General features: G+C 38.8%; 1 protein-coding gene across 11 annotated transcripts in view; it reads right to left on the bottom strand.

Moving 5' to 3' along the window:
* Nucleotides 1-14,275, bottom strand: part of AGFG1 (ArfGAP with FG repeats 1) — a 33,306-nt gene that overhangs the window by 11,614 nt on the left and 7,417 nt on the right. For 8 of the 11 annotated variants that reach the window (XM_077348835.1, XM_077348834.1, XM_077348838.1 and 5 more), the window contains exons 2-6: nt 13,146-13,239; nt 8,269-8,384; nt 7,543-7,705; nt 5,359-5,512; nt 1,335-1,454 (exon numbers count right to left, since the gene is read on the bottom strand). In XM_077348835.1, coding sequence (XP_077204950.1) covers nt 1,335-1,454; nt 5,359-5,512; nt 7,543-7,705; nt 8,269-8,384; nt 13,146-13,239 — 647 coding nt within the window. Of the gene's footprint in view, nt 1-682; nt 758-1,334; nt 1,455-5,358; nt 5,513-7,542; nt 7,706-8,268; nt 8,385-13,145; nt 13,240-14,275 lie in introns of all 11 variants that reach the window. The other 3 variants (XM_077348839.1, XM_077348843.1, XM_077348845.1) reach the window with 2 other exon arrangements.

A 14,275-nucleotide genomic window follows, 5' to 3' on the forward strand; every position in this document is an offset into this window, starting at 1 on the left:
AAATAACTTTTAAGCAGTTTTCAAAACTATAAATTAAAAGTGACAAATTCCTGAGGATACTGTGAACAAGTTATGTCCAAGGATTATTGCACACACACAAACACACCACCTCACATGGACAATAGAAGAAAGCCAGAGGGGGTTTGCACCAATTTATGAATGTGTGACGCATTAGCACTTTATTTAATTTAGATGCTATAGTTCCATTCAGTGGCTGCCACTAGTTGATCCTCAGCTGCAGCAAAATATTGACCTACTACTGAAGACAAAACAAGAGGGTGTGGAGTTTCTTTGTGTACTATATATATCATGAAGATAGGCATGTCTCATCGAACTTTGGACAGAACCTGCATGATTGTTCTAAACCAGAGTAAGGCAGAAAATAAACATCCTGAAATATACCATCTTAAAATGATCAATTATTTCACATCTTAATGGTTCCATAGCAATAGCTTCAAAGTTATTTCTCAGGAATAGTAAATTTACTATTAGTTGAGTTTGCAGAATATTAGTTGAGTTTGCAGAAAGAGAAATATGTCAGGAATCTTGATTCACGTGCTACCAAACTAATAAACTATGAGCTAAAGAGATCTATAAAGCTACTTCACACAACAATGAAGGGGGGAAAAAGAGATGACATTTTAAATGAAACCAGTTTAGATTGCCACTCAGTGGAACTTACTGCGTACAGCCTGGAGAGGGAAAGCAGTAGTAGTAAATTCACCAAAACTGCAGCTAGATGAAAGCGTTCTGAACGCTGGACAGCCAGAAATTGTGTGAGGGGTTAAAGTTAACAAAGGGGAAAAACAAAATTGTAAAAGAAAGAGTCTTAAGACAACACACTTTAAAGAAAAAGGAAAAAAGAAAATAAGTCAGCCATAAATAAAGACAAGCAACAGTGACAGTCCAAGCAAACATTATATATGACAAAATTAAAAAAGTAGCCATAACCCTTACACATGAGATTTTTTTAAAAAAAAACATGTGCTCTCCATTAAATGGCTTTTTTCCCTCAAATATAATATATTGGAATTGAAACAATATTTATAGTCTTCATTTAAGTATGATCAAAAATCTATAATGGCACAAAGTATGGCAAAACATTTCATGTGTAGGGATAATTAAGAAACCACAGTACATCATGCAAAACAATAAAACACACATCGCCCACACAGATATAAGAAATAAAAAGCAGCATGAATGTCAGGTTTCCCCAGAGCTTCAGAGTGTTTATACTGAGAAAATTAAATGCAGGAAAGAGCTGAAAAATGTTGTATACTACATATCTGGATTAGTTTGTATTAAAAGAACTAATAATGTTAGAGCACTTCTACCTGTATTTTGGTGTTGAAAAGCAGACTGACTTGCTGTGGGGAAACCACCAAAATTACTCGAACCACTAGACTGTCCAAATGCATCAAAGTTTGCAAACCCTGCATTGGCAGAGTTCTGTGCTGTAAATTGCAAATGAACAATACATGTTAATGGTATGTAAACAAAACCAGATCAAAAACTGAATCAAATAAGGCAGGCTTCAAAGGCAGTTGTACCTCAAGCATGCCATTGAAATAAACTGTTACGTGAATACGCAGTGAAAGGGACAAAAGCAATCTGAAACAAGAGCTTCTTATCCTTTCATACCTTCTCTTAATGGAAATAAATTGTCAGCAGGATTTATATGTGAAATAATTTAATTTCATTGGTCTCTTTTATGTCTTAAATTGCCAGTAATTTTTAAAAATCAAAATACCTCCTAGCTTTCCTTTTGCTTAGACATGCAGTAATAGCTACTAAGAGCAACCAGATGCTTTTTCTTCCTGAAAGCTAGAGAGCAAAACACTAATGGTTTAAAAAATGCATTTTAGCAAAGTGCAGCTTACATAATTTGGCTAAAGTATTCTCAGTGTATCACATTCTGTGTTGTTATACTGCTGACCAGTGACAGCTTCTTTGTTCCTGCTGGAGGTGGGGTGAAGAGCAATGATGTACAACAACATGGCTGTAAAAAACCTAGAGATCAGGGTATTCCTGGAGTGTTCCGATGTCACCTATGGGTACAACGAGCAGTAACATCATGGTCACTACCCACCTCCATTTTTGTGCCATCTGGAGTGAAGAGTGACTGACAGCAGGAGCCATGAGATTGCATACTTGTGATGGGCTATCTGGTAACTCTGGTTAGCGACAACATAGGCTTGATTCTAATGAAGAGCCAGGCTGTGATTTGATGCTTCTTTCTTCCCAGCTTCATTACTACTACTTTTGTGCAAACCATAGTTTCCTGATGAACCCAAACTTGCAAAGCATAATTTGAACTTTCCTTACATATAGGGATGCCAGTTCCCAGGTCTTACCCTGGTGATCTCCCTAAATTACAGAAAACCTCCAGACTAAAGAGATGTTTCCCTGAGAAAATGGTTGCTTTGGAGGGTAGACGCCACAGCATTATGGAAGTCTGGAGGTCTCAGTAGCCCTGAGGCTACTGCCCCAAATCCCACCCACTCCCAGAGACTCCAGGTATTTTCTAATCCAGAGCTAGTAACCCTACACAGCAGGACTTTAAACTTGTTTACTAATTGGTTTGAAGGGCACATGCAAACCAGAGTTTGCCAGTTTGGGTGTAGTAGCAAATATTTTTATTTATTTATTTTTCAATTTATTTCCTGTCATTCCCTAAGCGGCTCGTATATTTGAACTACTGTGGAAATAATTCATTGAATTTGACGCATGCAACTAAGCATGGTTTGGTATTATGATTGAGTTACAGCAATGGCCCAGATAAGTTATTGTTCTCAAAAACATACCTATCATATTATATATGACAGTCTAAACTTTATCAAAAATATTATAGAAGTTGTTTTGCAATTTTAAAAAAATATATCCAAAGTAAACCTCAAGTTATGGAAATCTGTACAATTACAGGAGTTTCTCTCACGAACAGCATATGAAGTAACTTTTCAAACAGATGTCATAAGCATTGCATGATATGCCATGTGAAATCAGCTGAAATGGACATAACACAAGGCCTTGGATTCACTGGGATAGTTCTTTGGACCTTTACTTTTCCAAAGTCACTATGCTTTAAAAAACTGAAATACAACTAACATTCAAATGAAAAGGATAATGAAAGAGACAGATGAAACTGAACCCTCCCCCAGTAAATTAGGAGGACTTAATAGCATTACAACATATAGAATATTAAGCATCTTTTCTTTGCTCCTTTCCTCAATTTAATATCTCCTCATTCATTGTTTCCTTAGGTCTCTGATTCTCAGACTACTGCCATGTTTGCCCCACTTCCTTTAGCCATCCGGCTTGGTGCCAAGTCTTTTTAGCATCTTCCCTTCTTGCGTATCATATAGTCCACTCAGAAACATTTATTTGGGATCTCCTCTGATTAGCCTGTCATGTCTCAATATATTGGATCCTTCTCAGGGCTTATTCTTTCATGAAGTTTCTTCAAGTTTCTTTACTCACTAATTACTCTGTTCCTTCCTTTCATCCTCATAGTGAGGCTTCAAAATTCTTCAGCTTTCCTGCCTCCCAGAGTCTCTTCTTGCTTCTCAGCCTAACTTTGATCCTAATTCCATTCAGCCAGCACTAGAGGCTTTAGCACCTCAAGCATAATACAAAGTTCATTTGACACAACATACTGGAAAGAACGCAGCCTACAGAGTGGCACATCAATTGCTTTGCTTATCAACCTTGTATGGCCTACTTCTTGTTGGATTAAGTAGGATGAATAAACTAAGAATTCGTGCAGCACAAATGGCTCATTGTATGAACTGTGAAGCACTTGTTTCGAACTTGGCCTTTGGAGTCACCAGGTTGCTTCAGGCAATACTCTAGGCTTCAGAGTTCTGGCTGCATAAGTATGGGGAAACATTGTCCTGCCTTACACAGGTTACAAGGATGCCTATGATAATATATACACGGCATCGTGAAAATTTAAATCTCTATATCATTGATACATCTAACGTTCAATATGGTCCCAGAGAGTGGATAAAAAAGAATCTACTCAATGGAGCCATAGATGGGTGGGTGGGATAGTTTCCTATATATAAAAAAGAAGGAACTCTGAGCTTTGAGCAAACACCTGAAAGGGAAATGAAAAGTGACATTTTTTTCAAAGAAAAACCCAAACTGCACAATATCTCATGAATCTGCATCACAAGATCCCACCCCAGTTTCGGAGGTTGCAGCTGTTTATTCTCTATCCCAGGAGGTAAGGGAGGAGGCAGCAGTGGAAGCAAGAAACCCACAATGGGGAAGAGAGGAGGACGACATAGCTGTATGTGGGGGTGACAGCAAAGGGAGGTTTGGGGAGGAAGGGAAGTAGGGCCAGCAGGAGATGGTATTTTTAATCCCCCACAAGTTACTCTGCTTGTCATTTTACTGAAAACTGAAACAGGCCATAGTATGGATCAAAAAATTCAAATACCAAGCTCAGTTAAAAAAAAAATCAGAACTTAAAAAAGCACTACAGATCAAAACTATTTGGAATAATAGAAGTAATGTCTGTCACTGAGATAAATGGCCACTGAGTTCATGCAACACTATGTTCTGCAGTAGGTGGCCATTTTGGGCACTGCTAGGAAATCACGGCAATACTGCTGAGCCTTCCAAGCTTTGGCAAGCCACAGGCAGAGGGAGAGACTAAAAGGTAAATGATGAAAGAGACAAAAGAAAGCCGGAAAAGGAATAAAGCTGAATAAGGGAGAGAACAAAAAAGGCTAGGTGGATGGGAAAGCACAGGAAAGGGGACATAGTTGGGAAAATGAGCTCTCCACTGTGTCTGCACAGGTACCCCCCTCCTTGTAAATGCTAACTTATCATTACATCCAACTGGGGATACAGTATGCTCCCAAATCCAGCACTTTCAACTCTTTCAAAGAATGACTATGTGGAAACAGAGAAGAAATTATATAACAAGGAACTGCAGCTAACAGGAGGGATAAAATCACCACGTTAGAATTAACTGCTCTTACTGGTATATGCTAAGCCAATACAAAAAGCAAGCCAGCCTCCTCCACTTACAGAATCAATGATCTCAACAGTGGGTATGTATGTGTGTGAGGAAATTTGGCCAGTCTTCTCCAAGAATTTCTTTCCTCATCTGCATATGCTATTATGATAAGCTTAAATAGTTATTAAACATTAAGGAGTCATCATTTGTTACAACATAAATTAACTGCCCTGAGCCTCAGGGGAGGGGGGTATATAAATACAATAAACAGATAAATAAACCATTGCTTCCGAAGCAAAAACACAAGCACACGTTTAAAGTACTTTTTGCTTTCTAGAAAATGGATTTTAAATGTCTATTACTATCATATCAAGAACAGAATACACTCTTACCTGTATGACTGTTGAAGTGTGCAAAATTAGCAAAATTTGCTGTAGCTGTTGACTGAGGAGCAGGAGAAGCAAATATATCTGAACCAAGGTCACCGAGAAGATCAAACTGTTTCTTTTCTTGTGACAGTCCTTGAGACCGAACTACAACAGGAGACTGTAAACAAAAAATTGTATTTGGCTAAATAAGCAACAGAAGATACCAATCTAGAATTTTCTTCTAAGTTTGGAAAGATAACACTTTCATAAGCCAAATTACTTTTCACCTAGATATCTCAATTTTACAGAAACGATAGTTTGAGATAAGATTCCTGGCCCTCTTTGGGCAAGCTGTGATATTGTTGAACTGCCATCCTTCTTCTCAACTACGAAAAAACAGGAATGAAATCCAAACAAAACCTAACCCTATGGGGACTTTTACAACCACCCCTATAGCCCAGCCAGTATGGGGAATGGGTTGTCAACTAGTTACATCTTTTTGACACTCCGTGATCCACCTCAGCTCCAATCTATACCCAACCAAAATGATAGAATGGACCCATGTTTCTTGAGTCACATTTTAAAAAATAGGGCCAACTGTCCGGGAACAGGAATTCCAGTTTGCCACTTAGCTGAACCAGTCAGAACTTCTGGGGTTAAGAAGCTTGGTCCTTGTTAAGACTTGCTGGTTCGTCCAGGTGGCAGCTACTCTGCACTGCCACCATGCCGTTGCGGTGGGGCAGGATGCCCCGCCATTCCCCGTGTATGCAAGGGGGCGGGGCATGCTGGGCTGCCCCAGCGTAGCGCATGTGCTGATCGCTGGGGCCAGAAGGTAAGCCGGCATGGCGGGGGGGGGGAGGTTTGGACAGCCAGGGAAGGGGAGTGGGGGCAGGGGGTTGCCCGTAGGGTCACCGTAGGGTCGGGGCTGGGTGGGCGGCAGGCCTGGCAATTACGCACAGCGCTGGTCTGCCGCAGCCTCGGCTTATCCAGGAAGCTACGGAAGACCCCGCGTTCGTTTAACGCAGGCCTTCCATAATCCTGGGCCGGGAGGCACCCATTCTGACCAATGAGGAACCTTGGTGGATATTGCAACCAAGGTTGAAGGGGTCAGTCCAAGGGAGCTTTAGAAGGTGCCGTGACAGACAGGGCCTTCTCCCACAGAACTGCCATTCAGTTATCCAATCTCGCCTTTGAAGTGAATTTTTGACAACAGGGGAAGTAATATGTTATGGCCTTCTCCCAGACATAGCAACAGTCATGTTCATCAGAGTGCAGCATTTTAACTCCACGCAGGCTGCACATTGAATATTGCCTTGAAGGCCATAATAAGGAGAAGAATAGCAGGGACTGGTAGGCCAGACCACAGAGCTGGAAATGATGGAGCAACTAGAAAACACATCCACTGATCGCAGCAGTGGAAAATTAACAGAAGTTGGGCGACGCTTCGCCCTGTAGGCCTGTGACCCGACCAATGTGACAATGTGCACATGCATGGTCAGGAGCGGATGTCCCCTTTTGGAACTTTAGCTAGTAACAAGATCTCTGCGGCAGGCCTGAGCATGCACAATCCCAAAGTAGGACTGCACTACAAGACAAAAGATGAATATATAATTACAGCTGACTAAAATCTGGGCTGAGCTTGCCTCTACCAATGAAATGAAAACTAATTCTGATATTACACATTGCAACACCAACAGGTTGCTTCAGTGTTAGTGGACAAGACTCCCTATCCCCAACCATGGAAGCGCTAGAAGGGGTCTGCAGCCTTTCCCCTCCTCCCTTAATGGTTTAGGCCACCTCCAACCAGAGGGCTCAGTGGGTAGGCTGTAGGCATAAAAATCCAAGGACTAAGTGTGTTGGTTGTGGTATGGGGTGTCCTAGCTGCCTTCTCAGCTCCTATCCTTTCTTCCAGTCTACATGAGGTAGAGGCAGGGAGGAGGTAAAGGCAGGGAGAAGGGTATGAATGGTGATGTTACTTCCATTGGCCTGTCACTTTCGGTGTCTGTGTGTGGCAGGGGGGCATAGCCAGCTGACATTACTTCCAGGGGTCCTTGAAGCCTGAACATTTATTTCAGGGGTTCCTCCAAAGTCAGAAGGTTGAAAAAACAGCTGCTCTATGGTTTTGATTGGAATAAACTAGATAATTTTATTTGGAATACCCTGTCAATTTGTTAGCAGAGGAGTTGTTGTTTTGGTCATGTTACTCACTTGAGTAGGTGTGCCCTTATTTAAGTGCAATGCTGGTGCAGATTCCCCCAGGAGCGATTTAAGTGGCTTGACTTCAGGTGTACTGCTTGTACTACTAGCGGAGGACCCAGATATAGACGCATGGACTGATGCCACAACTTTTGCTTGTTCCGGTGGAACATACCTAAGACAAATAAACGCATTTCATGTTTAATACAATTCTTCCAAAATTAAAAGGATGACCCAGTGTTGCTATTTCAAGCAACATAGAAAAGTGCCCAATATCCTTGCAGACTACTGCATTCTGAAATGTGAGATGTTTCTCATTAAAAAAAATGTTTTTTTAAACCATACACAGGATTTTTGATGCAACCAAGGGGCAGATGCTTCATACAGCAAATCATTTGTGTACTGACTTGCAATAACAGATCAGCCCTTGCTATTTATTAATGCTGACAGAAGTTTCTACCAACCTTTGATAACCCATCCAATCCTACTTTAGTAAGGATAAAGGGAAGAACAGGCAGGATTCCAATAGTGAGTAAGCTGATGCACAAGTTTTAGTTATTTAGGATGGATAAACAAATGATGAGAAATGCACAATGCCTGCAAAGCACTCAGAACAGACAAAACAGTGATGCAAATACTTTGTACTAAACACTTAATTTTGTTTCTAAATAGACTAATTAAACTTCAGTTTTGATAAAAGATTACATATCTTTTTTGTCAAACTAATCATATACTGACCATCGTTTCTTTTCATATTTTTCTTGTAGAAATTCCTTGACCTTTTGTGGATCCCTGAAGTCTGGAATTGCTGATGATCTATCATCAAATAATCCTAGCCAGATCTGTTTACATACCTTTTGAGGGGAAAAAAAGAATACTATGGGTAAACCCTTTTGATTTCACCATTTTAGAAATATACATATTAAAGAGATCGAGGCAGATCCTCTTTCTGCATGCAATATTTCTGCTACTAGAATAGATGTTTAGGTCAATGATTATGTGCTATACTTAATTCTAATCCCAGGGCTATCACAAATCATGATCTGCATCTAGATGGTAAAAGTCTAAAATAATAAAATAGGCTTAATGAGAAAGTATATCAGCCTTTTAACATGTATATTTTTAGCCAGACAGCTTTGATAAAAACCTGAAAGAAATCCTTCTGTTTGTAAATATGTATGCCTTTTCTTGGGGCGCAAAGTGCTGTTATGTATCACCATTTAAAAGCTTATAGTTTAAAATGTGTAGATTAAGGCTTCAGATATATTCCTCCCCTTCATAAAATGTCTTCAGTTTCAACCCTTTAATAGCCTTATATAGCATCCTGAAGATTTCCAACAGTGGCGTTATCGCCTCCTGATGGAGCTTGTACCACAAGAGGAAGATACAATGGAAAAGGAATAACATCTGGTTGATATCAGGCAGGCAACCTTCAGTACAGGAACAGCCAGCTGACGCATGGGGACATTATGGGAGAGATGGTCCTTTAGATATGGAGGTTCCTGGCCACTGAACAGCTCATAACCAGAACTTTGATTTGGACTCAGAAACAAACTGGTAGGCAACTGGTTTAAGATGTGCAAGATATGCTTCCATAGGCTAGCCCCTCACAATCAGGCTGTCACATTCTGAACCAGCAAATGTTTTCGGGAGGTATTTAAAGACAGTCCAATGTAAGGTACATTTTACAGTATTAAAACCATGATATTACTAAATTTTGATCACTGTGGCCAGATCAGCTGCACTGAAGGTTGCAATCTCAACAATGGTACACAGTGAGAATACAAAAAAAATCCATTATGTATCTAAGGTTGGGTAGAATTAGTGAACTAGACACTGTTGTTAACCAGCTTCAGTCTTGTCTGGACTCATGTTCAATTGATTCTACCCAAAGCCACCTGATTTCAGACTCAAAGCATTCGTTCAGTCAGTACACCACAGTACATGAGCATCGGAATAAACACAAATATTTATACTTGAAATATATTCCTCAAATAAACAAAAACTAAATGAAATGTTTTAAAACAAGTGGCTTTCTAGGGCATAACCAGAACCAAGTTTGAGTCCAATGGCACCCTTAAGACCAATTAGGTTTTATTCAAGGTGTACATTTTCATGTGCACACACACTTTCTCAGATACAATGAAACTGGCATAGCCAGTACAGAGAAATAATTTTTGATATTTAGAGAATCCACTGTAGAAAGTTTTAGATAGCTTTATCACAATTTTGTGCTAAATATATCTTTGTGATATTTAGATTACAATCCATATACTGCAGAAAAGGCAATATATGAATGAATTGACTTAAATCATGTACATTACAAATATTTTTTTTCTTTTCTCATAGACATATAGCAGTATCCCAACATCTCCTCCATGGCATTTCTGAAGGACCATATTTTGAAGAGAACATTCAGGGAATATATTTTGGTCAGGTTTTGCACCCTTGAATAAGATTGTCAGTCAAATTCTGACAAGGTCTAAGTATCAGACATACACTTTAGGATCCACAGTCCCCTTTCATTACCTGGTTCAGGGCATACTTTTTTGCTGTTCCTTCTAATTACATTTTCTCATTTTACAATTACATTTTCTCTTTCCTGTCTTCCAGGAAAAATGTGAACGGAATAAGTCGTAACATTTTGCTTTAAGTTTTATTATGGATAACATTCTTAGAATGAAAGGCAGGAACAGCCCCCCCCCCCCCCCCAAAATTCATTATTTTTACCTTTTAGAAACAAAACAAATTCAGCTCATTTATTTGGATCCCACTGGATTTCCAACTAAATCCCATCCAGCTCCTACCTTACAACAGTCCTCGGCCAATGTAGCTTTCATACAGGTTTCATAATGTTTGACATAGCTTTCCTGGTGATTAAAGGGAGGCTTTCCTCCGATTTTTGCCAACAAAAAATAGTAAGATTCAATGCATAATGAATAAAAGCGCTGTCATATTTCTATATTCAACAGCCCATTACCATGATCTTTTTTAAAAAAACACTCTAACAGCCAACAAGGGAACAGTCTCATCCAGTGAATAAAAGAACATTTTGGGGGTAGATTCCAAGTATTTCAAATCACTGCAACAAAATTTAGCCCTCTTTTAATTTAGAATTGTTTTTTATGAATTCCACTGATGTATGGAGGATTCCAACAGGAACCAAAACCAATGTAGCAAGAGGCTCTTAATATCTGTTTAGAAGATTCAAAAAATAAAGCATTTAACTCCATGTTTTTTTCCCAAAACCGGATTAATTACTTCTAAATTTGCACTTAAGTTTAAGATCTTCATAATGAGGTTAATTCTTTGCTTTGCTTAATAATGCATGGTGTTTTGTTGTAAAACTTTGCTTTGAAGTAACATTTCATACAACTTTTACGTCTTTCTGGCCAGACGTTTTACCACCATGAATTACTATCAAGAATACAGGTGGAAAAAAGTAGTCACATTAAATCAAATCAAAAATACTATATAATAGGACGTTTTTTTAAAAAGCAAACTGCTATTCACAAGTAGCAAAAGGCTATGCAAGGAAAAGTAGGGAGGAGATGGAAAGGTGAGAGGTGGTATGCGCTGGGGAGCTCTTGAAAACAAAGAAGCCCAAGTAGAAGGTCTAATTAATGTGATAGTCACTATTGATGGATATAACTGAATGATAATGGTGACGGAGAATTATCTCTATTTCTTGTTCACTATATTATCATCCTGCTATTAAATGTGATGGAGATGGGATTTTGCACTCAGACTCTTTTCCACTCAGCACTTAACAGCAATAAAACAAATGAAGACTCCCCTAGGGTCATCCTGGCTAATACAAACCGGGCAGATGGCCAGGAATAGTTAGCTGTCATGAACCCAAAACCAGGCTTTCAGAGTGATCTAGTTTTTAAATCTTCGTGGAGTGCTTCTAACTACTAAATATTAACAATAATATCTAAATCTTAAGAAAGTGGGCTTTTCCATGATGAAATTAACAAAATAGCTATTCCATTAATTTCAAACCCTAGCAAAGAGTGAAAATTTTAAATTATAGCGACTAAACAATTAACAATGCCTTGATTTAAATATACTTCCTTGCCAGTTCTCCAGTTATTTTTACAAAGACTGATAGATTATGGATTTATAGCTACTTTGAGCAGGGGGTTGGACTAGATGGCCTGCATGGCCCTTCCAACTCTATGGTTCTATTATTCTAACTGTAGATAGAGAAAGGAATCTTTATTTTTTTTTAAAAAACTATGTTACAATACATTAATTTCAAGCTCTAGATGAGGCTGCCTATCTTTCAAGATCAGGCACATCTAGTTTTGAAGAACAAAATTAGCTAAATTGGCCAAGTATCATCCTGACAGATGTGAACATCTGCTCAACACAGTATATGACCTGCTATGCATGTTAATATAGCACCTTCTACTAACTCATGTTTTCTAAAAAAAGAGATTTCAGCTTTCATTTAAGATCAGAAAGGAGAATACAAATGTTACAAATAGCCACAAAAGCTATAATCATGTTCATGCTTCCATGGATCAGTTCTTCCTTGTTTCCAAATTCTTAAAGAGATGAGCAAACCAATTGTTTTCAAAAGCTCAAAGAAAACATATAAGTTCATATCCTCACTCATACATCAGTCTAGGCCCAAAGAGTACATATCAGGTAGATGGGTTTTTAGAAGATTGGCAAGTATAGAGCTATATGTTTAACTGTGAAGAGAATCCTTAGGAATCTGCATGTACACATAATGATATAAACTTCCCTTTCAGAACCTGAAAAATATTGTTTGCACATCCCTACTCCATTTTGGACTGACTTCCCAGGAACTGGTGAAGAGATAATAAATAATTCTCATTCTCCCTGATCCATTTCTTCCACCAACAGACTTTCATTTGCTTTAGTATTCTTACATTGATAAGGATTTCTCAACGTCTTTTAAATGTATCTCTACTGAATAAAAAAGTTAAGATTCTGTGTCAGCCAAATTATGCCTTTGTGCATTCACCCACTCACTATTTCAGCCATGAAGTAGAAGAACTGTTTAAATATCTGAATCGTGCTTCAAACTCAAATACTTTGGCCACCTCATGAGAAGGAAGGACTCCCTGGAGAAGAGCCTAATGCTGGGAGCGATCGAGGGCAAAAGAAGAAGGAGAGGTGGCTGGATGGAGTCACTGAAGCAGTAGGTGCAAACTTAAATGGACTCCGGGGAATGGTAGAGGACAGGAAGGCCTGGAGGATCATTGTCCATGGGGTCGCGATGGGTCGGACACGACTTCGCACATAACAACAACAACAATAACAAAACTGCGGACAAGTACCCAGATAGCTTTAAAAGAGGACTGGACAGATTCATAAAGAATAGTCTCCTCTCCTATCACTGAAACACTGCCTATAGTATACTACTATGAAACTACCCTGTTGTGCAGCATGTGGGGTGAATGCGTGTCACCAAGTTGTTTCCAATTTATAGAAATCCTATATATTAATTTCTAAAACACCCTATCATAGACAACCTTCTGAATGGACGTTTAAATCCTGTGCCTGTCTGGCACATGATGAACCACCATACACCAGAGGAATAGACTCAATGAACAATTATGAAATTCTGCAATACTTACTTCATTCCCATGCTTCTGCAGAAATTCTATTTCATGCTGTGTGAAAGTGGTCATAGAAATGGATTTCACCCTGTGAGGTGGATTTAAACCTCGTCTATAAAACAAGAAATGTTAAGAAAGTCATTACCAAAATTTTTTTAAAAAAACACACATTAGTCAAAAAGAACATTCATCTGAAAAAAACAAGTTTAATAAATAGTAAGAAATAGTTCCTAGCCTCAATTTTATGAATGCTTGCTTTGAAATACATACCTGTATATTCTTATTTAACACCCCCCCCTTATCTCCACTGGGGACCCAAAATAAGTGATAATATTCTACTTTTCTTCATTTTATTCAACCCTGTGTGGTAGGTTAGGTTGAGTGTGTGCAGCTGGCGCAAGCTCACTAAGCATGCTTCTATGGCAGAATAGAAAATTCCAACCTGGGTCTCCAGGAACCTAGTAAAATATTCTAACAATCACATCACAATCACTCCAGGAGTTAGATTTCAACTTCATTAGTTTTGATTATTTTTCTATTTCAGAAGCTTGTTTTATATACTGCTTCTCAAACCTATTTACTTGAATATCAGATTCTCTATAAAAGACATCTACTTAAGTCTGAGTAGCTGAAAGCAAAAAGTTAAAAGGACTAGAGAACCTAATACATTCTTTAAGTATACTTAAAAAGTAATTATGCATGGAAGGACTGAGAATCTTTCTTGCTTTCCAATTTTAGGAACAAATCAGCACTTAACATGGCAATCAATCTTTACACCAGTGCAATTTTGAAATATGCCAGCGCCTTAGTGCTAGCTTAACTCCTGTACCAACAAAGAAAATACACTGCTGGGGTAGGGGGATGTAAGGGAGGGCTTAGTCAACATTCCAAGCTCCCAAAGCTGCTCCTGATCTCAACTGACAATAATCCTGGTTTAAATTTAAACACTTACATAGAAATCACAGAGCAACTATACCCAGCCACAGCACAGCTTCGGAAACGAAGCCTGCAGCCTATCACAGCTTCCCTAATATAAACTCCTGTCGGTACAGTAATGTCTCATATGACTGAGCATGTGGTATACAGCTACCACACTTCATGTAATATATATATATATATATATATATAGGTGAGATTTCAGTTATGAG

This window comes from Paroedura picta, chromosome 8 (assembly GCF_049243985.1).
Source record: "Paroedura picta isolate Pp20150507F chromosome 8, Ppicta_v3.0, whole genome shotgun sequence".
Lineage (NCBI taxonomy): Eukaryota > Metazoa > Chordata > Lepidosauria > Squamata > Gekkonidae > Paroedura > Paroedura picta.